The 23,850-nt window shown below is 39.2% G+C and overlaps 1 protein-coding gene across 4 annotated transcripts in view; it reads left to right on the forward strand.

Annotated features, from left to right (window-relative positions):
- mast1a (microtubule associated serine/threonine kinase 1a) overlaps positions 1–23,684 on the forward strand; it is a 47,876-nt gene extending 24,192 nt beyond the window's left edge. For all 4 annotated transcript variants that reach the window (XM_077718226.1, XM_077718227.1, XM_077718228.1 and 1 more), the window contains 22 exons: positions 356–516; positions 2,880–2,955; positions 3,824–4,033; positions 4,096–4,197; positions 6,494–6,626; positions 7,713–7,780; positions 8,319–8,395; positions 8,495–8,703; positions 8,866–9,004; positions 9,878–10,010; positions 10,443–10,608; positions 11,327–11,428; positions 11,523–11,645; positions 11,743–11,852; positions 14,549–14,712; positions 15,913–16,157; positions 16,231–16,485; positions 16,930–17,162; positions 17,820–17,942; positions 18,108–18,244; positions 18,462–18,649; positions 19,071–23,684. In XM_077718226.1, the coding sequence (XP_077574352.1) occupies positions 356–516; positions 2,880–2,955; positions 3,824–4,033; positions 4,096–4,197; positions 6,494–6,626; positions 7,713–7,780; positions 8,319–8,395; positions 8,495–8,703; positions 8,866–9,004; positions 9,878–10,010; positions 10,443–10,608; positions 11,327–11,428; positions 11,523–11,645; positions 11,743–11,852; positions 14,549–14,712; positions 15,913–16,157; positions 16,231–16,485; positions 16,930–17,162; positions 17,820–17,942; positions 18,108–18,244; positions 18,462–18,649; positions 19,071–20,746 (4,830 nt within the window). In that variant the 3' untranslated portion in view covers positions 20,747–23,684. The remainder of the gene's footprint in view (positions 1–355; positions 517–2,879; positions 2,956–3,823; positions 4,034–4,095; positions 4,198–6,493; positions 6,627–7,712; positions 7,781–8,318; positions 8,396–8,494; positions 8,704–8,865; positions 9,005–9,877; positions 10,011–10,442; positions 10,609–11,326; positions 11,429–11,522; positions 11,646–11,742; positions 11,853–14,548; positions 14,713–15,912; positions 16,158–16,230; positions 16,486–16,929; positions 17,163–17,819; positions 17,943–18,107; positions 18,245–18,461; positions 18,650–19,070) is intronic.
- Positions 23,685–23,850: the final 166 nt, after the last annotated feature.

Genomic DNA, 23,850 nt, shown 5'->3' on the forward strand with positions numbered 1-23,850 from the left:
ACATCCCATTGGGAGCTGTGCTCATTCAGTCTCCTATTGATTCAGGTTTGTCTTCTCCCCGCCGAGCTGGCAAAAAGAGCTGCTATCAACTCTTTAAAGGCAGCAGGCCACTTTTATTCCCTGCGACTGTTTAATCCTTCAAGTTTAACCTTTTGTTCTATGCTTTAATTGTTCTGGAGATTTGCTGTCTTTACTTCCTTGCATTATTTATGTTATTCACACCAACTTGCATGACAACATTGTGCCTTTCTTTTTTTTTGTTCCTTCATTCTTATTAGCCACACTCCAGGAATAAAATGTGGCAAGAAAATTGGATTTAAAAAAAAAAGTAATTTCCCATCTCATTCTTTTCCAGTCCTCCAGTTCGTCCCAGGAACGTCTGCACCAGCTGCCGTTCCAGCCCACCATGGATGAACTCCACTTTCTCTCCAAGCATTTTGGCAGCACGGAGAGCATTACGGACGATGACGGAGGCCGCCGCTCACCGCACGTCCGTCCTCGCTCTCGGAGTCTTAGGTTAGAACCCCAGAATTTAGTTTTTTTTAAAAAAGCTTCTCAAAATTGTACACCCAGTAGGTCTGATTTAATAATTGCAGGTGATGACATCATGACACCAAACCCCTTTAGTTGATTCCAGTTTAAGTTACTAATTCTTTCCTTACAGTGCAGGAGAGTATTTCCTCGCTATTCACAATTATTGGTAACCAATATCGGCCATTACTGCCAAACCTGTATGACAGCCCATTTTATTCTGTCTCACGTAATGTTAAAACAATATTCTGACAATCAAAGAGTCTCCTCTCATCCCCTTCAAATGCGGCACACTCCCATATTACATGCAGATCTTTAGTGTGTAGCATTGTCTAAGAATTTGGCTAGTTTGGCAACACAAGTTACCTTGATTTTATGAGCTGGTGACCTAAATATGTCCACAGACATTTACTATTCCCAGTCATGAAATGCTTAAAATTGTCCTGCTTGTGCCCTTGTCATACACATCAAAACTGAATTAGACCACCTGCGACATGAATTAGATTTGCCTTGATAAGGCCTATCCTTTAGACCTACTTTCCATCCCAAATGTTATTTGGCTGAGTGTCTTTTCAAGGACACAAATTCGCCACTTTGGAACGTCCAGCTTTACATAGAACCATCTGCCAAATTCCAAATCAGAACAAAAGAGGTTTTACACCTGCAGGAAAATCAAGTTGCAGCAGTTTTTACTCTCACACGCAGCTGTGCCATCTATAAACATAAAAGCTCTGTTGTGGCATTACAATGAGTGGCAGACTTTAATTTGGGATTAATTAAAATTTAATCATCAGAGAGGTTAAATTACCGCAGAATGTCAACACGCCCATGCCAATCTATTCAAATTGATCCTGATGGTTATGTGAGCATTATAGTATAGTTTGGTTACATCCATATGCACTAAATTTAAGAGGATTTTGACATAATCCGTTGATGCAGAGAAATATTCATTCATTCATTTTCAACAGCGCTTATCCTCCGAAGGGTCCGCAGCAGAGAAATATGCTCCGCTGAAATATGTAAATTAGAAGCCGCCAATTTCCTGTCGTTTGGACCGCAGGGATATTTAACAACCCTTTAGAAAAGTGAAAAAGAAGCTCAGTATATTTGAGGAATTTGCGCGCGGCTAGCCCAAACATAGACAAACTACGGCCCGCGGGGCCACATCCGGCCCGCGAGGCGTTTTAATCCGGCCTGCCGACGTTGTGCAAATATATATATATTTTTTTAATCCCCAAGATGTTGACGTCACGCGTAAGCCAGTGGCAGTAGCTCTGTCCACTCTTTTTTCTTTTTCGTGTTTTACAGCCCCTCTATCTTTTTTTAAATTACATTTCAATATTTCCAAATACATTCCTTTTTACTTTACTTTGTACTTTATACTTTTTACTTTAATGATGAGTGATGAGTATGTTGATACTTTAGTCCTTTTTTTCTGTTTATGTTTCACATGTACTGTTAACGGATGCAGTTTTTTATATGTATCATATCTTGTGCTGACCCGACCCATCTGTCAAATATTTGAAGTCAATGTAGCCCCAGGGCCGAAAATTTTGCCCACCCCTGGGCTACCTACTTTAGGTAGAAGTACAGACTGCGGTTGCTCTAACAGACAACTAGTGGCTCTACTTTATAAGACTTGCAAGAGATGAAAAAACTTCTTATCTTCCTTTTGATGATTGCATTCCGGCACCCCGTGGTGTTTGGTGCCTCCGAAGATCAGCATCTCCTTTCCCCCCCCGAAGTACAAGGTGCATGCTCACTGCATGCACACCTCAGAATAATGCCCTTACCATCATATGACGCATCACTACTTATCAGTTCATGGCGGGCGTATTAATCTATTGAATAAATCCTGTCCTAGATAATATACCAGCATTCATTCTGGATTTTCCACAGCGCCCCCGCCGTGGACTTTGACAAGCCTCATTGTTATTATTCACGTCACGTCGATCCATGAGGCGCCATGTTACTGCGTTTGCCCACAAGAGATTTCTCCATCATCATATGAGTCCCCCCCCCCACTTCTGAATGTGGCATTGTCATCTGCATATTGTTACATCAAAAAGGATCACGTTAATATTTGAACAGCCTCTCAGTGCATGTCTCTAAAGTGGAGTGATGGAGGTGGCTGTTAAATATAAGCCTCCATTAATTAGACATTGCGGTGACTTTTTGAAGTACATTTTAAAAATATGTGGATTCAATAGACATACCGGGAAGGTGTGAAGGTTTTTTTTTTTTAATGGAAAAAAACCTGTTCTATTACACTGTCCCCTGCCTGTTTAACTCGCTCTTTGATTTTCCTCATCCGGCCATGTGTCTTACACTCTTTGTCTCCCCCCCAGCCCGGGGCGCTCGCCATCCTGCTACGACAATGAAATAGTGATGATGAACCATGTGTACAAGGAGCGCTTCCCCAAGGTCAGACACACATATACAAACCATAATGCCTCATACAAAAAAAACCTGCAGTTTATTGTCATTTGTCATCGTGTGAATTTAGGAAATCTATTGCTATATCCAGTAGTTCTAAAGAGTGTGAAACAAGATCACGTAGTGTTTCAGTCGTTTAATTCAATACAAATGACAAGACCTCACAGCAACAGTCTATTGTTTATGTAAATCTTCTGACAAACTGTCAGGGCCCATCATAATTAATGGTCTGTGTCTGTCTTCATGTCCAGAACATCGCAAGGATTAGAAAGGCTCAGATACACTAGACAGAATTCATTTATTTCTCCTCAAAAAGCCTCTTTTTGGAAAAAAAACGGGACAACCAGTGTTTGGGTTCTTCAATTTATGAATTATTTTTAGCCTCCAGTCTTTGCGTGATAAAAAAAAAAATATATATATATATATATATATATATATATATATATATATATATATATATATATATATATATATATATATATATATATATATATATATATATATATATATATATATATATATATATATATATATATATATATATATATCCAACTATAGTTCAATGACCATTTTTCATTAAAAAAATCTTCATGCATATTCATGCATATTCTCCTTTGAATTTACATGCATTAAAAAACAGTGCTTGCAAATGTATTTCAAGTAGCATAGCATTTTTAATTTTGTATATCAAGCAGTAGCCAGGAATTTGTGAATAGGTATTTGAATCTCTACTTAACATGTTTGAACCTGTTGAAACTACTCGAATGTAGCCCAGTAACTCATTATCATTATTATTATACTTGTTAATCTGATTGAACAATTCTAAATGAATATTCTGTGTGTTGTCCTCAATTAGGCCACAGCTCAGATGGAAGAAAGGCTCGCAGAGTTCATCCACAACTACTCTCCAGAGAGCGTTCTGCCTCTGGCTGATGGTGTCCTCAGCTTCATCCATCACCAGATAGCCGAGCTCTCCCGAGACTGTCTGACCAAATCGCGAGAGGGTCTCATTACAAGTGTTTACTTCTGCGAACTCCAGGAAAACTTGGAGAAGCTCCTCCACGACGTGAGTATTTGAGCCTCGCGTGTTCCCCCAAGCCTGACTGATTCATCTCCATTTTTCTTCAGGCGTACGAGCGCTCCGAGAGTTCCGAGCTTACCTTCGTCATCGAGCTGGTCAAAAAACTCTTTATCATCATTTCCCGGCCAGCCAGACTGCTAGAGTGCTTGGTGAGACTTTTTTTTTTCCTTCAAGTTAAAGAGAATACTACGATCGATAATCAATTGGAAGTGGGAGTGGTTTGAAGTAATGAAAATCGGCAAATCACCACAGGAAGCCACAAGAATGGCTTTTATATATAGACTTGACAAAATCAATATGCTTGCTTGGCTTTCTCACCTGGAGACTGTAAAAATGTGCTACTTAACACTTTAAAGGCAATTTATTTAACTCTGTGGCTGCTATTGATGGGAATAGACGTCCAATCCATTTAACTGGGAGAGGACGGCAGCCAAAGATAAGCATTCACAGCAAGTCTTTCCAATTTAAATGAATTGACAGGTAATGAGTGTGAAATAATGAAAATAATAATAATTATATAGCACTTAGTATTTATATTTTGTATTTTTTTGCATAAGTGTTGTGAAATGAGCATTCTATTAGTTCATACATTTAGTTGTTCCAATTGTATTAGTTTATGCATTTAGATGTGCCAATTCAGGGTGTCCCAAAGTCAGCTGGGACAGACTCCAGCACCCCCGCTTACTCGGGCCGTGACCCTTGTGAGGATAAGTGGTTCAGAAAATTAATGAATTGCAATTATCCATGAATCAAAAGCTAAAAAACAATTTAAAGACAATTAAAATCAATACAAGCAGAAATATTCTGATTATGGCCCTCAATAACAATTTTAACGATACTTAACACATTGTCTGTCATTGACAATGACAGACATCCAATCCCTTTAAACTGACTTAGACTGACTGTAAATGCTCATCATTCAGTTCCTATGACAATGCTAGATGTCCCTTTTGACTGGGAAAGCTGGCAGCTAGTCAATTATGATCATCTTGCGCTGTCCATGGTACCCAAGGAGTCAAATGTGTACCCTATAAAGGTGTAAGGCCATACTGTATATCCCATCCCTACGGGGAGGTGTGTACTTTATAGCTGCAAGATGCTTTTTTACGAGGCAGCTTTAATATATTCTGACACTACTCATTCCCTCACGGTACATCCAAGAAGGCAGGTCACATGTTATGACCTTGGCATCGTTCAAGGAGTGTATGAATACACACGACTCTTAACAGACACATGGCCTCCCACGTTTGTCATTAAGTGCCACTACACCTAGTTTTGGCTTATCACGCCGTTACCAAGGCGACCGTCGGGAAGGGGTCGGTAGGGTCAGATAAGATGCGAATGGGATTTTTTTTTCCATCGTCATGGCCCTTTAGTTTGGCCTGAAAAGGACACAGATGAAATGTTCCTTTAGCACTTAAGTCAGTACTGAAATCCACTATGGTGGAAATGTCAGCCAGCCATCAGGCTAGCTGTTGCCTCAAAAAAATATGACCCTGGAGGACAGCAAGATATGAGAGAGAGAGGTTAATCTTTCCTCCTCTGCTCATTCCTTTCTTTTTTTTGTCAAGAGGGGGCAGGTCTGGTGGGTGTCGAAAATGTGAGAACACAGGTGGAATTGATCCCAGAAAGACCCCAAACTTCAAATCACGTGCTGATCCCACATGACAGGATCAGGAAAACGGGATGTTGATTGGACACTCTAAAATAAAGCGGTTCAGAAGATGAGATTAGTATATTATAGGTGTACATACACAGTACATTTTTTGTATTCATTCATTAGTTGAACGTTTTTGAAAATGACAGTAAATGTTTCCAGACAAAAATAAAAAAGATGCATGTTGCAATTATTAACAGTAGATATTGCATTATATTGTCAACACTGTGAAGGAGCTCCACCTTTGCGGGGTTGAAAGCCGTATTTTAGCACTTTTGTTTGTATTAAGCTCACTCAATAGGTTCATTACATGAATATCAATTATTTGACTTGCCTGTTAGTCTATAGTCGCAAATGGATTAATCAATAACCTTGTAATTGTTTTGATTTATGGCCTTAAATAGGCAGGAGAAATTGCCGCTCGCCAGAATTTCATTTGTTACGAGGACAATGTCAAAATCAAACCTCCTTGCAAGAATATCATCAGAGATGCCACATTTTATTAAATGTCCTTAATTAATCAGATGTCTGCCTCTATTGTTTTATAATTATATTAAAGTATTATTATTGATGAACCTAACAGTTATTCTCAGATATTTTTTTTATTTTTTCTGAGAAAATCTTTTAGGGAATATTAAAACTGGGTTAGGGTTAAGTGTGCCTGTCCCTCAAGATAGCGAGACAATTCTAAAACTAGACAAAACAAATCCTGTTTTTATTTCTGTTCGATGAACACCATATCTTCTACCACATTTCTAAGCTTGTTGTTCTGTCTGCTCACATAACAGGAGTTTAATCCGGAGGAATTCTACCATCTGTTGGAAGCAGCGGAGGACCATGCCAAGGAAGGCCAGTTGATGAAGGCGGACATCCCTCGATATATCATCAGCCAGCTTGGGCTCACCAGGGACCCCCTTGAAGGTGAGTGGGAGGAAATAGAAACTTTTGTCCTGACTAAAAAGATATATAGTTTTTAATTATTTTCTTTAGACATTGGTCAAGCCCGTAAGATCAACTCTAGCTAATATTGTCAGGGAAAGTTCACAGTACAAGTATGAAGGTTTGAGTCAAATCACGCACTACTGCACAAAATACTGCTTAGACACTAGTACGCTTTTATAATTGTTTTTTTTCTTGAATGCATAACATTTACCTCTGACCGGCTGCAATATTTCAAAGAAAACTATTATAAATGCACTTCATTTCACCCCTCTGCCTATGCACCGATGCTATTGTGTGTGTGGCATATTAATGAGCTATTTTTCTACTTTATATTTTTTTGGAAACAATACATCTGGATCCTAAACTGCTGCGAGCGTAGATCTGTGGCAGCATCGCCGTCTTTAATTAATCATTGTGACTGTAACGCCGCCACACCGCCTCCAAACCTTTAATTAACACCTGTCAGATGGGCCCGGTCTAATCCAAAGCAGGCTGTTGATTATGCGAAGGACTAAATGGCCTGGAAATACTCCTTTGAAATTCCTGAAAAATATTTGGCTCCTTTATGATTACTTTTCTGCTAAAGATAAGGCACATTTGCAACTGTATAAGTGTTTTATTTCTCCCAATTCTGTTTTCTTCACACACAATAGAGGCTACGTGCGGGTCATCAAGCTCGATTTGACAAAATTGATGGTCCTCTCCAACCTCAAATTTTCTTTGTGTTTCCTGTGTGCTTTAACGAAGCAATACAAGGATAATCAGTGTGTTCCAGTGGCCGTCACGCTCGATACGTGTGCTACAAGAACAGCAGAAATTAGTAGTTTTCTGCTGGCAGGGAATGAGATAAGTGGGCGGTAGAACTGGTCCAAACTTGGGGAAATTAATAGGTGCTCTCTTCTCTATGCTGACACATTTGGCTGTCGGGAACTAAAATGTAGTCACTTTATGGCCACAAAATTGGCGTTTTCATCATGACATGACTGCTGCTATAGTGGAAATGCAACTACTACACCAGCATTTTTGAAGCCCGGTTTGCTTGTTAACGATTATGTTTGACCACAGATATCGTGAGCCTGGACAGCTATGACAGTGAAGGTCAGCACACACCAGAGACTGACGACTCAACGGAGGTAATATATTGTAATTAAATACAGTGAAATATATTGTAGCTGACAAGACATGCTTTACACATATCCTTAACAGTGTATGTATGAGTCAGAGTATAAAAATGCTCCCGCACAATGTCCCAAAAAAATCTCTTAATTGTTCCCAAATTGTTGATAATATTCAACTTTAGACTTGATAACATTGATATTTTATGTGATTAGCCTTGTTTTCATGAACATTTTTGTATTTGCAATTGTATTAAATCGTGTTTTTTTTTAAATTCATACCAAAAAATAAGAATTCAATAATGATTAATAATTGTATGTAAATATAATTGAGACGGAGCGTCCACATTATTTATTTGGACATCCCATTTTGGGCTATATGGGACACATTTGTTCATGAAGTACAGTAGTATTCTTATTGTGGCATATGTGATTATATGTATTTCTTTATAATTACCAAATTGCTTCCTTGCCTGATAATAAGTTAAGAGTACTGCCTATTTTTAATTAAAATAAACAACTTTGATTCACTGTTTTTTCTTGTATACATGGTCAGGGTAAGGGGAGAGCCATCAAACCACCAAGCGAGGAAGACTTTCAAAGCATCAAACTCATTAGCAATGGCGCCTACGGGTAAAGCACTCCAAGAACTTGACTACAGTATATGAGTAGGGCATGAACCAAACTGTTTGTTTGAACATTTGTCCTTTCTCAATCTCTCGTTGTTCCCAGGGCTGTCTACTTAGTGCGCCACAGGGAGACTCGGCAGCGCTTTGCCATGAAGAAGATAAACAAACAGAATCTGATTTTAAGGAACCAAATCCAGCAGGCCTTTGTGGAGAGGGACATTCTCACCTTTGCAGAGAACCCCTTTGTGGTTTCCATGTTTTGTTCCTTTGAAACACGCAGACACTTGTGCATGGTGCTGGAGTATGTCGAGGGTAAGATTTAGAAATGCAATGCTACTTCTTAATTAACATTTAGTCCTAATTTAGTTTGGAACATCGACATCAATTTTCTCCCTGGTGTTTTTAGTGTCAAATTGGCTGACAATTAAGTGCAATGAACAGAGCATGGTGCTCTTGTGTACGCTATGTGTACAGGTGGTGATTGTGCTACTTTGTTGAAGAACATTGGGGCTCTTCCTTTGGAACTGGCCAGGATGTACTTTGCTGAGACCGTATTGGCCCTGGAGTACCTGCACAACTATGGCATTGTTCACAGAGACTTAAAGCCAGACAAGTCAGTCTCCCATGATCTTAATAATTTGTGAAATATTCATTTAAAAATCAGAATCTATGAGAACTAAAGCGTCCAAGAGGTGAAACTATTGTCATCTAAATCTGTCTCTCAGAAAATGAAACGAAAAAGACCCTGAAACATTCAATGGATATAGTAACTAAAAAAAGGTTGTCACTTTTCAATTACGCTCGTGCGTATACATTACATTACCTTTTCCGCCAAATGGTGTGCTCAAAAGAACATATTTTTTTGTGATTATCTCTCATCAGAAGACTAAAAAACACCTTTTTCACACTGAAATACTTTGGGCAATCGCCTTTCAGATTTCTACTAGTTGTAGTATGTCCCTTTTAATTAGAAAAGTCGTCATTGCAAATGAGAATCTTCTCTAAAATGCGTTACCTAGATAGTTAAAGTTTGTGACTGAACATGGGAGTGCTTGATTTCAAACAAATGAAATAATATTTTGTGCGAGTAAGTAATCGAATGAGCTCAAGCATACAATGACTAAAACAGCTTAGATGGTCAATCAAAACAAGAAATTGGACATGATTGAATACTTGAAAACTGAAAAGGCACTCAATAGATTGCAAACCACTGCCAAGGCTAAACAATCCAATTTGGAAGAGTGGCAAGTCATCTACTGCTTAAAATGTTAGAAGAATATTAAGAACATTTAAAATCATGGTAGTAGTAAATGAATCTTGCCGATTACTCGGTGCTACTCTAGTAGTAGTATTCTGTTGTATACTAATAGTATTGCTATTAATAAGTTAGTTCTTTCTGTAATATGTCCAAATCTATATAAAGACGTGAGTCACTGAATTGAAGGGTTGTTATGTGACACAAGCTATTGTCTATCTTCCATTTTAGTCTTTTAATCACCTCTATGGGCCACATCAAGCTGACAGACTTTGGCTTGTCCAAAATGGGCCTGATGAGCCTCACCACCAATCTTTATGAAGGACACATTGAGAAAGATGCCAGAGAGTTCTTGGATAAACAGGTATTTCTCTTCAGTTTTCCTTCCCCATCAGGACAATGAGATGAAATGACTTTGAATGGTTGCTGGCTGTGGTTGATTGATGCACGGGCAAATGGCAATCAAAGAATCATTTCATCTTCTGCAGTCGTACATCCCACCCTGCCGAGCCATCCCGCAAAATCATTCATCTTCACAAAATCATGCTTCCTAAACCAGTGAAGCGTTCTTGCTTTCCATCTTTGTGGCAATCCCATTATAGCTTTTGTTTATTCTCTTTATAAATGATAGTCGTTGCAATCAGTCAGTGTGATGCATGAGTCCTCCTGGCAACTGTGTTTGCCTTCTGCACAAGAATTTAACAAGACAGATTTTGTACTCAAGCTGTTCATTGATCTTATTTTTGCTCTTTCTTTCTCCATTTTTTTTTCTTCTGCCACCTTTCTTATTCTTCAGGTGTGCGGTACTCCGGAGTACATTGCCCCTGAGGTGATTCTTCGTCAGGGCTATGGCAAGCCGGTAGATTGGTGGGCCATGGGCATCATTCTCTATGAGTTCCTTGTGGGTTGTGTGCCTTTCTTTGGAGACACTCCTGAAGAATTGTTTGGACAGGTCATCACTGGTGAGAAAAACTAATTACAGAAGATTAGGAAAATACAAAGACACATTAAATAAAACTTTACTGTAGGAGTTCCTGTCACACACAGTTCAGGTCTAAACACTAGTACAAAAACTTGGAGTGTAATGTGTTTTGAGATATGAGTTAAATCATTCTGCACACCTATCCATAGAACAAAAATGTCTGAATATTTTTTTACATAATTTAAACCAACTTTATTCACCCATTGACAGCTATTGATAAGTGAAAACCGTACAATGTACTTTTAATTAGTGGCCAAAAAGTCAAATGGTATGATGTATATCTAATGAGGGGAACTTTCAATGCAAATTGTTTTGCATACAAAATAAAATAAATATAACTAAATACATTTAAATATATTAATAATGAATAAATATTAAACAAAATTGCATCCAACATTATTAAAATAATGCATATATATATATATATATATATATATATATATATATATATATATATATATATATATATATATATATATATATATATATATATATATATATATATATATATATATATATATATATATATATATATATATATATATATATATATATATATATATATATATATATGAATATGAATATTAAGTGACACAAACCCTGTTTAAAAGGTGTTGGAGGGGTCAAATGACTTTACTTTGTTATTTCCCTTTTTTTTTTTAAATAATCCTCAATAATTGTAACATACTTCCCATCAGATGATATGGTTTGGCCTGATGGTGACGATGCCTTACCAGAGGAGGCCCAAGCCCTCATCTCCAGCCTGCTGCAAACTAACCCTCTAATAAGGCTTGGCACAGGTTTTATTTTTATTTTTCTTAACAATCACTTCCACCTTAAACCCAGTTCCTCAGTGCACAATGACTCACGGCTTTGTACGCACGTGTTTGTTAGGTGGAGCATTTGAAGTAAAGGAGCACCCATTCTTCACCGAGCTGGACTGGAACAGTTTGCTTCGACAAAAAGCAGAGTTTGTACCTCACCTGGAGTCGGAGGAAGACACCAGCTATTTTGATAGTACGCCACATCTCTAATAGGACATGCAGTTACTTTGTCACGAGTAAAGAACGTTCAAGTTATGACACCTCATATAATTTTGTACTTTCTCTGCTAGCACGTTCCGATCGTTACCACCACATCAACACGTACGACGGAGATGACACCAACGATGACGAGCCGGTGGAGATCAGACAGTTTTCCTCCTGCTCCCCTCGATTCAGCAAGGTCAGAAAATTCTGTCTTCTCCCCTATTTATCTCTCTGAGCTTGTTCTGTCAGTCACTTATTTTAATTATGATGCACCTTCCAGCTGGGTTACTGCTACCTTGTCACACTCATTCAGCCACTCTTGGTAATTAAATGAGAACCGAAACAGAAATGGCGTCCCACTGTGATCTAAACCATGTGCTTTGGTCACTCTTAATATTCATGCCCCTCATTGTTTTTTCATTTTTATCACTCACTGAGTCAATTTGTCACAATTTTCCTCGTAAATAGATCGTTTGTACATCTTCATCGTCTTTTGTTCTTGTTTTACTCTCTTTTTTTTGCTGCTTTTCATGCCAGCCGTGTTGGATGAAAAGACACTTGGAGATTTCAATCATATTTGTTTGCGTGGATGACTCAAGTGTGTAATGTTGTGTCTGTGTGTACTTTGTCTCAAATAAGACTTACTCACCTAAGTGTCTATTCCATCATTCTAGGGCTTTTTTGTTTATGGAGCCTTGCTTGTAACTAGGTAAATGGAAACAAGTTTTGCCTAGAGATTTAGTGACTTCAAAATCATGGTTTTGTTGGGTTTTTTGGAGTCCATTATGCTGAGTGTGAATGAGTGAATGGTAATTTGCCTTCCCTTGAAGCTAAAGTCAGCTTAGCAAAAGGTCTGGACAAAGTTTTCCAACCATAATATGTGGCTTGATGACCCATGTGAGGATAACCTGCACGCAAAATGAATGATTTTTTTCCAATCCCCACAACTATTAAATTCACACTCTTACTTAACCCTTCAAAGGGAAAGTGACTATATTTGCTCATTTAAAATTTTAACTGTAGATATTATAGCCTTCATGACTTGAAAAGTCATTTAACTTTATGTTCATCTTTTTAATTTAGGCAAAAAGATGTGGATAGAAGGTCTCAGTTATAGTTTATTATTAACCACTATTTTTTTAATATTTGGAATACAATGAGTTATTTATGGAATATAACAAATGAAGATACACTGTTTATTTCCCCCCAATACCACTCTTTAGATTGATATGTAGATATATTTTTTTCATAGACTTTAACTCTTTTAACTAGAAGCTCTGTCTCTAAATGGTCAAGTTGACACCTATAAATGTCCAGTTAATTTTGACTGGAAGGTTTAGAAGTGAATGATCTCTCTCTCACTCTTCTAAGCCAAAATAGATCAATGGCAACCAATGAATGAAATGATTTCCCTATAAACGATTCAGTAATAAAACTAATTGAAGCAATTGACCTATTAGCACCCCGTAGGCCAAAATGGGTAAGTGAGCTCTGATTATGTAAATCAAGTGTTTCACAAGTGTATTTTAGCATTTGACATCCCTTTGCTTCCGAGTCCTCAGCTGTTCCTTGTTTCCATGGTGAGCCGAACAAGTCCCTTCCAGTTTGTCTTTATTCACTCTTTCCACTTGTTTTCCTCCCCCCCACACACACACACGCTTCTGCGACACCTAATAAGCAGTGTGTATGTTTAGTTACTTGTTCAGCACTGGCTTCATTAGTCACATGTTTTATGAGTCTTTTTTTCAACACTCAATATGAGTTTTGTGTTATACAAGGCACCCAAGGCAGGTGAATCTACTTTTAACATATTGTAAACGCAATGTTTTAATGAGCCGCTTGATGGTTCACTCGCCTGATTTCAGTGTGGGCGGGGTAAGGTTCGATTCCTGGTGGTGGTGCTATGATTGTGTGTGTCTCTGTGTGCCTGATGGCTGACTGGCGACCAGTCTAGGATGTAGTCTTGCCTTTCGCCTGAAGTCAGCTGGGATGAATGTTTTAATGAACATTTTTAGTCAATTTTGTCATGCAGTTGCAATTTTGGACCCTGTTTTTATTGGAACCTTAGCTTCTGTAAGTTTAATTTTGAAACAAAAACCTATTGTGTTGGTTGATGGTTTGTGATACTTGATTTGCATTCTAATAATTAAACAGAAGAGCACTCGGAAAGAATAGACCTCGTCCTAAGCAGCAAAATTTAAAGCGTCGTCCATAATTTTGACTAATGTGACCTTTGACTCTTTCTCTTTCCATCATCTGGAGTTTGAGTGCAATAGGCTAATTTGTTATCAAGTTAAATAAATTTCATTTCTGATCTTTGACCTCATTACAAACAAAATTAATCACCCGTTGCATTTCATATTACAAACATATCCGTCAAATCTGATAAAAATCCCTTTATTAATTCCTTTCTGTATCTTGAACACAAACATACAGGCATACAAACAGAGACAGAATTAATGTCATAACCTCCACTTTTCATAGGTTTTGCATAACGGCAGAGTTAATAAATAAAGACTATTTGAATGCGCTTGTATTTTATTAAAGATACAAGAAAAGCATACACATTTGTATGTTGTGTCCTTCATCGATTATAATTGAAACACTTAAAAAGACTACCATATAATAATAAAAAAAATACAAAAAATAAGACAATTTTACACATTCAACTTTGCTTACAGAATCACAAGAATCTTGATGAAGAAAAACAGTGTTATCTTGACCTATATAGTTAATTTCTCTTAAGAATAACATTTCCAGAAAGAAGTCCATAAAGTGTTATGAATATTTTATTCTGTCCAGACTCTTGCCCTCCCATTAACATGCACATGATATTATATTCCAAAAATCTGTTGTCCATATGTCCTAACTCTTGCCTTTGTGTTTCTGCAGGTGTACAGCAGCATGGAGCATCTCTCTCAACTGGAGCAGAAAGTTTCCACCTCTGTGCCACGTCGGGAGCACAGAGGCTCAAGGGAGGACAAGGTGACCAAAAGAGAAAGCCTGGGAAGCTTCAGTATGAGGGACAAAGGTTGGAGGACCGGATCTCCTGAAATGTAAGTCAAGCAAAAGCATTGTATCACTTTCTTTTTCACTGACATGCAATTTGACAATATGTTGAAGTAAAAATTGCGAGTGACCTAACTTAGACTTGCAACTGGAGCCCAGTCCAATCTTGATTTGGTCTTTTTTTTTTATTAAGGTATGTTGATTAACCCAAATCTCTCTACTTGTCTCATTAAAATCTACAGTATGCTTCTTAAAATAATGATTATGGGTAGCTTTTATCCAGACAACTACGAGTGCTTCCTTCATGCTTGAATGCAGACATTTCTTCTTGCCCCTATTCGGTCCCAATAGGGTTGAATAGAAAATTTAAGAGGTTTCTCATCACCGCAGGGTTTCCATTTTTAACCCGACGACATGAAATATTCAAGACGATCCCTGGAGTTGTTCAGCGTAATTCTGAAGCGCCACTATGGATGTGCTTGTCACATTTTAGATACCTGCTGGTTCTATAACCATTAAAGCATTAAAGATAAGCATACATATGCAACTGACTGAGTTATTAGATCTTATAACTCCATTTCAGTCCAAATATAAGTCTTTCACAGTCAAATTAAATGAATCATTCATACATTGTGAAATCAAACAAGATTGAACACAGTGATAAGGTGGCATATTTATTACTTTACATATTGGATTTTCTTTTTTACGTGGCATTTATCTGATTCATAGCTAACATCTCTAACACTGGAGGCCAATCTAGGCATTTTACTACATATTTTGTCTAAATGAAAAAAAATGAATAATTGTAATAATGCGGAGTGAGGGCCATATGAACACAAATCACATACAATATTGTATTCTGACAAATATGGTTGTACAGCAGTATTACATGGAAATAAAATAGTCAAGGCATTTGATTTGAAAAGAATGTGATATTGTCATGACGCCTGTTCATGAATTTTGAGGAAATTCATTGAATTTCTATTGAATTTATGCAATAAAGAAATTATTGTTTTTGTAAGGTCACATTTTCTCACATTGTTTTTTTTAATGTCCTTTAAGTGACTTGAATACTCCATTAGGAAATATACTGTGTTGCTAAATATTTGTCAAATGATCAACAAACAAGTCATAAATTAGTTTTTAGCATTCAATGTGACCTACAATTCAATATTTTAAAGCAAATTAATTCAAATAAAATTGGTAAATGCTGTCAAAGTGTGATCTTTTCATGGTGTTCTCCGTAGGAAACGCCTTTCGTGCTCAGAGTCGCTCTACATGGAAGGCGACGCTAGTCCGCCATTAGGTGCACGCCGCCGATTTTCTGCGTTGATGGACACACATCGTTTTGCTTCCCCCATTGAGGGTGAACCTGAGTTTTCGACAAGGCCAGCCCCTGTCAGAGTCCGGGGAACTTCTCTTGATGGAACCTGTATTCCATTAACGCATCACTGGGAGGCGAGGAACAGTTTCAAAGAGATCAACGGGGCAGGTGTGTGCTAGACTGACTTCATTATCAACTTTAGCCTAGATTCTATAACACATGTCAATGTCATTTTTCACAGACAAGTCCCCCAAACAAGGAGATACACCTGGAGTTGTGAGCATTAACACGTTAGGTCCAGTTCCCGGAGCAGTCAGTCGGGATGTGATGACACCGCTTTATGACCCTCTCGGGGCACGGGCCACCAATGACCTGGTCCTTCGGAGGACACGTCACTCACATTTGTCTGGAGATGGAGAGAAACGGAACTCCAGAGCTGGAAATAAGGTCATCAAATCCGCCTCGGCCACAGCCCTGTCTGTCATCATACCATCTGGTGAGAATGATAGGAGAAAAATTAAGTGTGTGTTTGTTGGGTTTCTTTATTTGTCTTGCAGATTGTTGGTCAGGGTTTTAAGTTTGATAAATAAAAAGATATCTACATTTACCATGCACATAATCCGCCCCACAAGTCTATGAAAAATAAAGCACATAGAAATAAAGTAACATTTTAGCAAAAAGTATCTGATATCTCATTTAAAATTCTAAATATGTTAAGATTTGATTATTTGCAATTGAGAGGGGAAGGGTGTTATAACCCTGTTTACATTTTAGACTCTTTCTGTTAATGTGATTCCCAATTTATGTACTATATAAGAGCCCATTAGTCGTGAATAATATGCCAATAATATATAGTGACTGGCATAACAATGAGTGTTCTTCCCCTTTTTATGGCAGTAGAAACATCATTTATCTAACGCTTCCTCTATGTCATGTCTAGTGGACCAGCATGGTGGCTTCTCCCCGTTGGCTAGCCCCATGTCCCCCCACTCATTCTCCTCCAATCCCTCTTCCCGGGACTCTTCGCCCAGTCGGGACTTCTTCCCGGCTGTCAGTGTGCTGCGCTCGCCCATCACCATCCATCGCTCGGGCAAGAAATACGGCTTCACCCTCAGGGCTATTAGGGTGTACATTGGAGACAGCGATATCTACAGTGTCCATCATATAGTCTGGGTGAGAAATTGGTATTCCCTGCTTAGATTGTGCCATGTTTTTGACTCCTTGTGGAATCCAAGTTCAGCAATCCACTCTATTGTTTAATAATTAGATTAGATTTGATAACTTAAGTGAGGCGAGAATACAGACAGGAAAATACATTTTAGACGTAAATACATAGGTAATAAATAAGTTAATAAATAAATAAACATATAAATAAATATATAAATAACTAAATAGACATGCTGTGCATTATGTTGTCGTTAATTATGTCATTAATTCGCCGCCAGTGATAAACATCCATTCGAATGCCCTTTTTTCCAAAAAATTAACAATTTTTTTTATAGAGCTTTACTATGCTTTTGTGTATTTGAAGAAACTATTTTTAATTGATCCCCACAAAAACAGTTGAGACTTTATCATTTGTATCGGGCAAGGAAATAGTCGTTATTTTAATACAAAACTAAAGTGTTTATCACATTCCTATTATAACATGTATAAATTATCAGGCACATATGTCTGTTTTCAATACATAAACTCACCCCTGGAATAATCAGGTTTGCCCTTTATAATATCTAATTCTGTTGACAACTTATACCACTACAAACCAGCCCTAAAATATTATTAAACTGAGAATTTTAGTAATTGATGTGTCTTCATTCTTATTCTTTTCAGCATGTAGAGGAAGGTGGTCCTGCCCAAGAAGCTGGTGTGTGTGCAGGTGATCTCATCACTCATGTGAATGGTGAGCCGGTCCATGGTCTGGTCCACACTGAGGTAGTCGAACTTATACTCAAGGTGGGAATGACTTCTTTTTTTTAATTACAATTGATGTTGATTGCATTTTCTCAATCCTCTTAGATGCAAATTTGCGTATATCAAAGAGCTGTTATTGTTCTTGTGATTCATATCTTGAAGCCATTTATCACTTTATAAATAATGTACTGGTTGTAATCCACATAGAGTGGCAACAAGGTGACAGTGACAACCACGCCATTCGAGAACACCTCCATTAAAGTGGGCCCTGCCCGCAAGGCAAGTTATAAGTGTAAGATGGCCCGAAGACACAAGCGGACCATGGCCAAAGAGGGCCAGGACAGGTGTGTGCCACAGCTTTATAACTTTAATAATATAGTACATTACAGACATGCATGATGGTGTCCCACGTCTTCTTTGTTATTCTATAGTAAATTTCACTTATAAAACTAAATGGTTCCAGCCACAAGATTCTTGAATGTCCAGTATTGAATCTGAAGCATTATGCTTCGTTGGCAAGTAAATGTGTGGTTAATCCTGTACTCTCCATCCATGGCGCAGTAAGAAGCGGAGTTCTCTGTTCCGAAAGATCACAAAGCAGTCCAATCTGCTCCACACCAGCCGCAGTTTGTCCTCCTTGAATCGCTCGCTGTCCTCCAGCGAAAGTCTTCCCGGGTCACCAACTCACAACCTCTCCGCCCGATCTCCTACTCAGGGGCATCGTTCCTCGGCTGAGCCGTCATACCTGGGTACGTTTTTAGAACACGGTGATCCCTCGACTTCCCCATTTGCAAATTCACCTATCCATTTTTTATTAACTATGGAAACACTCCGTTTAGTTGAAAAATTGCCACCAAACTCCTCCATGAAGTCACTAGTATAGCCTAAACAACACAACTTGTTTACCAAGGTCTGTTTCTAAAGCCAAATTCCCCAACGTCTTAATTCTTCTCAACTCTAAACTTCTGAACTCTGTAAACTATATAAGTCACAGGAACAGTAAAAAAAAAAATATCTAAATATGTATCACCTGAGTATAAGCCACAGGTGCAGAGAAAAAACAATAAAAAAGTGCAACTTGTAGTCTGCAAAATATGGTAGTAAGAAAGCATCATCATTCACTATCAATGTTCTTGCATTACTAATCCTCCTCACATTTTCTTCCAATAGGTGCTTCATCTCAAAGCAGCTCTCCAGCATCCAGCACCCCAAACTCCCCTGCTCCTTCCCAGCACATGAGGCCTAGTTCCCTCCACGGCCTCTCCCCGAAACTCCATCGCCAGTACCGCTCCGCCCGTTGCAAGTCTGCCGGAAACATTCCCTTATCCCCTCTGGCCCATACTCCCTCTCCTACCCAGTCCTCACCTCCTCCATTACCGGGCCACACCGTGGGAAGCTCCAACACCACTCAGTCCTTCCCCGTCAAGCTCCACTCTTCTCCCCCAGTGGTTCGTCCCAGACCGAAGAGCGCAGAGCCCCCGCGCTCGCCCTTACTGAAACGCGTTCAGTCGGCGGAGAAGCTGGGCTCGCCTTTGACGCAGTCCAGTTCAACAGGAGGACTCGGTGGTCCGTTGAGGAAGCACAGCCTTGAAGTCCAGCATTCCGAATACCGCAAGGACGCCTTCCTGTGCGAATTGGGCCTCCAGAGTCTGTTGGAAACAGATGGGGAGAGTTTGCCTCCTAATCCCCCACCCTTGCCGAGCTCCTCGTCCTCTACAGCCTCAGAGACTCGCGTACTGAAGCCCGTGAGGAGATTAGGCAGGCAAGAGTCACCGCTCAGCAGGGAGACGTTGCTCGCCGGCAGAGATAGGGAGGAAAAGGAGAGGGGAAGGGAGAGAGAGAGGGAAACCGGAGCCGAGTCGGTCCTGGAGAGACTGAGCCGGGTTGAAGCGGCGGCACTCCAGATGTCCTTAGCAAGAAGGCAACAAACAGAGCCTTCGAGTTCAAGAGCGAACCCCGGAGAAACTACGGCTACCAGTAATGGTAGCAAAACAGCAGAAGGTCTAGATGCACACAAGGGCTCTGAGAAGATTATCCAGCGGCCAACTCCCAAACAACTAGACCTCAAGGCGGCCAAAAGTTTGCTTTTTGGTTGTAAATCGCCTCAAGAGCACTCTGCAGAAGGTGGAAGGGAACCAAAGCGGGAGGGAGAAACTCATAACAGTCCTTGTGTGCGCAAAAACTCTGCTGCTACAACTGACAAAATCGTCAACACTGTACTGATGGGAAGTCCTCTCACTTTGCGGAAAGCCTTTAAACCGTCAGCGGTGGGGGACTGCTTGAGAAAATCCGACAGTGGTGACTCAAGAACTTCGGATCTGAGCTCCAAGAGCCCTAAATTGCCCACTCGGATTCTTGCACCTGCAGTCCCCCCACACGGTCCGCCATTGAGTCTTGGCAAAGTCAGACAGGGTCTGGGGCCCGTCAACTGCTATCGCGGAACCCTGGACTGGGACGACAAATGTCGCCTGGAGGTTCTGGAGGAGCATTCGCCTTCTCCCTCACCTTCCCCGACCGCGGTCACGCCCTCTCTGTGCGGACCGTCACTGTGTAAGTCGCGGCCCGTCTCCCCCGGTGACAAGACGAGCTTCGTCAGCCAACTGACTACCGTGGCCAAGAACGTGCTGGGTCCAATCAAGCTGGGCTCGCAGGAGGGCTCCAGGAGCAAAGAGCAGCAGACTAAGGCGGCAGATGACAAGCAGGCAGCCACAGTGGGAAGATCTGACCTAGCAGCGGGTGGTCGTGGACCGGCGGCCGCGGTGACGCATAATCCCGCCAGTTCATCCGCGGAGAAGACACACCAACCAAAATGTGATCCCTTAGCGGAACTGAAACCACAAACCTAACTGCCTTCACCAGAGGAACAATGCAACACAAGTCAAGCACTTAAAACGTTGTACATTCCAATTTTAGATCTTATCAAATCTTATTTATTAATTCCAATCATTGACTGATTCTACTTTCTCAACCAGGATGGCAAAATCCACTATAAAAGGTGCATTAACTTTTGATTATTTTAATAAGAAGATTCTTAATGTATGGTGGAACACTTTATCAGATATTTATGTGTGAGTCCACGTGGATGCATGTCTTATGGTATGTACTCTATATGTAAAGTAGGCATAAGACGATGGAAAAGTGCATTAGTCATCCAAAAGACCAAATTCAGTGACTCGGTTTGGTTGTAAACTATGGTACGGTTACTCCTTTGCATCATATAAGATGCGTCAGATCCGCCAAGCCATGATTGCACTTGTTTATTCTCCATGTGACAGTTTGTTTTGGCCCAGCGGATGGCGCTGTCAGAGGGTGTCACGTCTCGCGTGCGTGCACGCTTGCGTGAGATTGGGCCTATATTGATGGTTCTGGCAGTGACGGCGCTCAGGCTCAGCGCTTATCTCCTCCTCGCAGGAAGACCACTGCCGCCCTTCTCCCTCCCCTATGATTGAAGCCTTCCCACTCATGCACATACACTCGCTTTGCCACTGGAGGCAGCCATGTCAGCAGCTGATATTGATGTATATTAATCCCAAAGCCCCATGCTCTATGAAATGTATTTCCCTGAAATAAAGCCAAAGAGTACGCACAGCGCTCAACACAGTTGATTCAGCAATGACAAACGAAAGGAAATGAAACAATAGGTCAACCCATTGTATTAGCTTTGTGGCTCCTGCCGAAAACAAACAAATGGCGTATGCTTGTGTTTGAGGGCACGTTCACAATAGACAATCTGTAATGTGCTCAAACATGCTAAAGTACCTCCCTCTGCCAAACCATGTCAAAATCTATGGTAAAATTGGGCCAATGTGAGTATGTGTCAAGGCAGGGTTTTCTTGAGACTGATGTAATCAAATGGGATTGTTCATATAGTTAGTGTACAATATAGATTTTAAACTGAGTCCAAATTTAATGTATTTTTTAATTGCTCTAGAATTGTTTCACAGCTTTTGTTTGGCATATGTAATATTTCCAATATATCCCATCTTAAGTATACTACAAGGGACAGGCGACGCCTCGTATACATGACCTTATGTAAAAGAGTAAAAGATGGTTGCTTGCATTTAAGTGAACAAATCACACAAATGTTTTAACAAAAAGAATTGACTGGCGCAGCCATTTCGTGACATTCATTTTGCATATAAACAATAACTAGAACACAGAAAACTTGGAAATTCTAATTCTTGTATTTACATTTTGTCCATTATTACATATTTGGCAAATGAATTACATTCGTTTTTTTTTCAAATTGTTAATGAAGGTTCCTCCAGTGCAGTTAAAAAGATGTTCTCACTCACTCTAAGTAAAAAGAATTGCCAGTATGTGCTCACGAAAGTTAGAAATTCTGATACTAGCAATGGCACAACTCTTAATTTTATTATTCATTCAATGTGGCCTTTTGAATTTAACCAGAATGACTCAAAACATGTCTAATAAACAACAAAGTTGCATCAGTGCAGTGTGATATCATGAAATGATGACATACAAAACATGCTTGGCAAAGAGTGGAAGCGATTCAGTTTGGGACATCTGGTCTAACATTAGTGTGTTCTTCCTCAATACACAAATACACAAACAGAACATGAGCACATGCACAAAAAACGAATTCATTTGTGCCCAAAAAAGGAGAAAGCATGCTGGCAGTTGTGTATGTAGCATAATTAAATGCTTTTTTTTTTTCTAAAAGGGCTCAATGGGTAATAAAAGGGTCGGAAGTGTATCAAGTAATAGGGTTGGTTATACGTATGTAATAAAAGATATTGTGATGTAAGGTAGCCAAAATATTCATGTTGCTATATAGTGTTTAATGTCAATCAGAGCATTGATTGCATTCATCTCCATGTAAATCATAACAGTAGCTAGTCAGTGTAAATTATGCAAACTGTGCGCGTGGCAGTAGGACTAAATCATCTAACTTTGGTTGTGTATTGCATTTTTGATTACCACTCAACTGCTCAAATTTGATTATTTTCAAAACAGGCAAAAACATATGTTCAAATGGCTGAATGAAAATATTTCATTTGCTCTAAACAACAGCATTTGGTTAGACAACTAAAGGATGGAATGGAGGACACATGAAGGAAAATTACTGGGCCGTCATCCAAATGCACTGTGTGTCCTTTATTAATTGATTTTGGTTCACTTTTAATTTGGGGATTTCATTGTTTACTTACAAATTTCCCCTTCTGTCTGGGAAGAAAATGCATTACATGATGGGTTCATGCAGTTCATACAGTTTGGTGTGGAATAGTGCTGCACTGACCCCCAGTGGTTTTAACATCAATCAATGAAATGTGCAATAACTGCGATTAAATAAAATGAAGGACCTCTCATGTGGTACAAAACAGAAGTTTGGTAGCTGCAGGCTGTATTAAAAAAATACATAACATTTTAGGACTGATGGAAAACATTTATATTAAATATACTGTACAGATCTGAATTTTATATGTTCATATAATTTCAGTCCCAGCGTAAAAATATTAATAAAGCCAACTGTCATGATTTACTGCTTTTATTTCCACTTTCAGGCCTTTCAACATGTTAGTGTTTACACTAGTGTTACACATTTGAAACTGCAGAGTTATTTCAATGCACTTTATTGGGGGGGAAATGGATGTGCGTTACTCTGAGGAAATATTACATTCCTGAGTTTGATGATTTACTAGAAAACATTCCACTTTTGGCTGTTCACTGATACTGTATTTATTTGTACTTTGATTTTTATTTTGTTTGTGATAGACACCTGAAGTGCAGTGAGTGGAATAAAATGTGGAGAGTTGTTCCTGATTTTGCAATATTGTTATGATGTGTTATGCAGTCAGCACATTTCACAGTCATGAATGCTATTTGTGCTCATATGAATAGATTCATTTTAACAGTGAATTTTACAAATTTGATTTTTTTTCTTATTCTTAGAAAATTAATTCTAATTTAATTGCACTAAGTACAGTGA

Source organism: Stigmatopora nigra, chromosome 6 (genome assembly GCF_051989575.1).
Source record: "Stigmatopora nigra isolate UIUO_SnigA chromosome 6, RoL_Snig_1.1, whole genome shotgun sequence".
NCBI lineage: Eukaryota > Metazoa > Chordata > Actinopteri > Syngnathiformes > Syngnathidae > Stigmatopora > Stigmatopora nigra.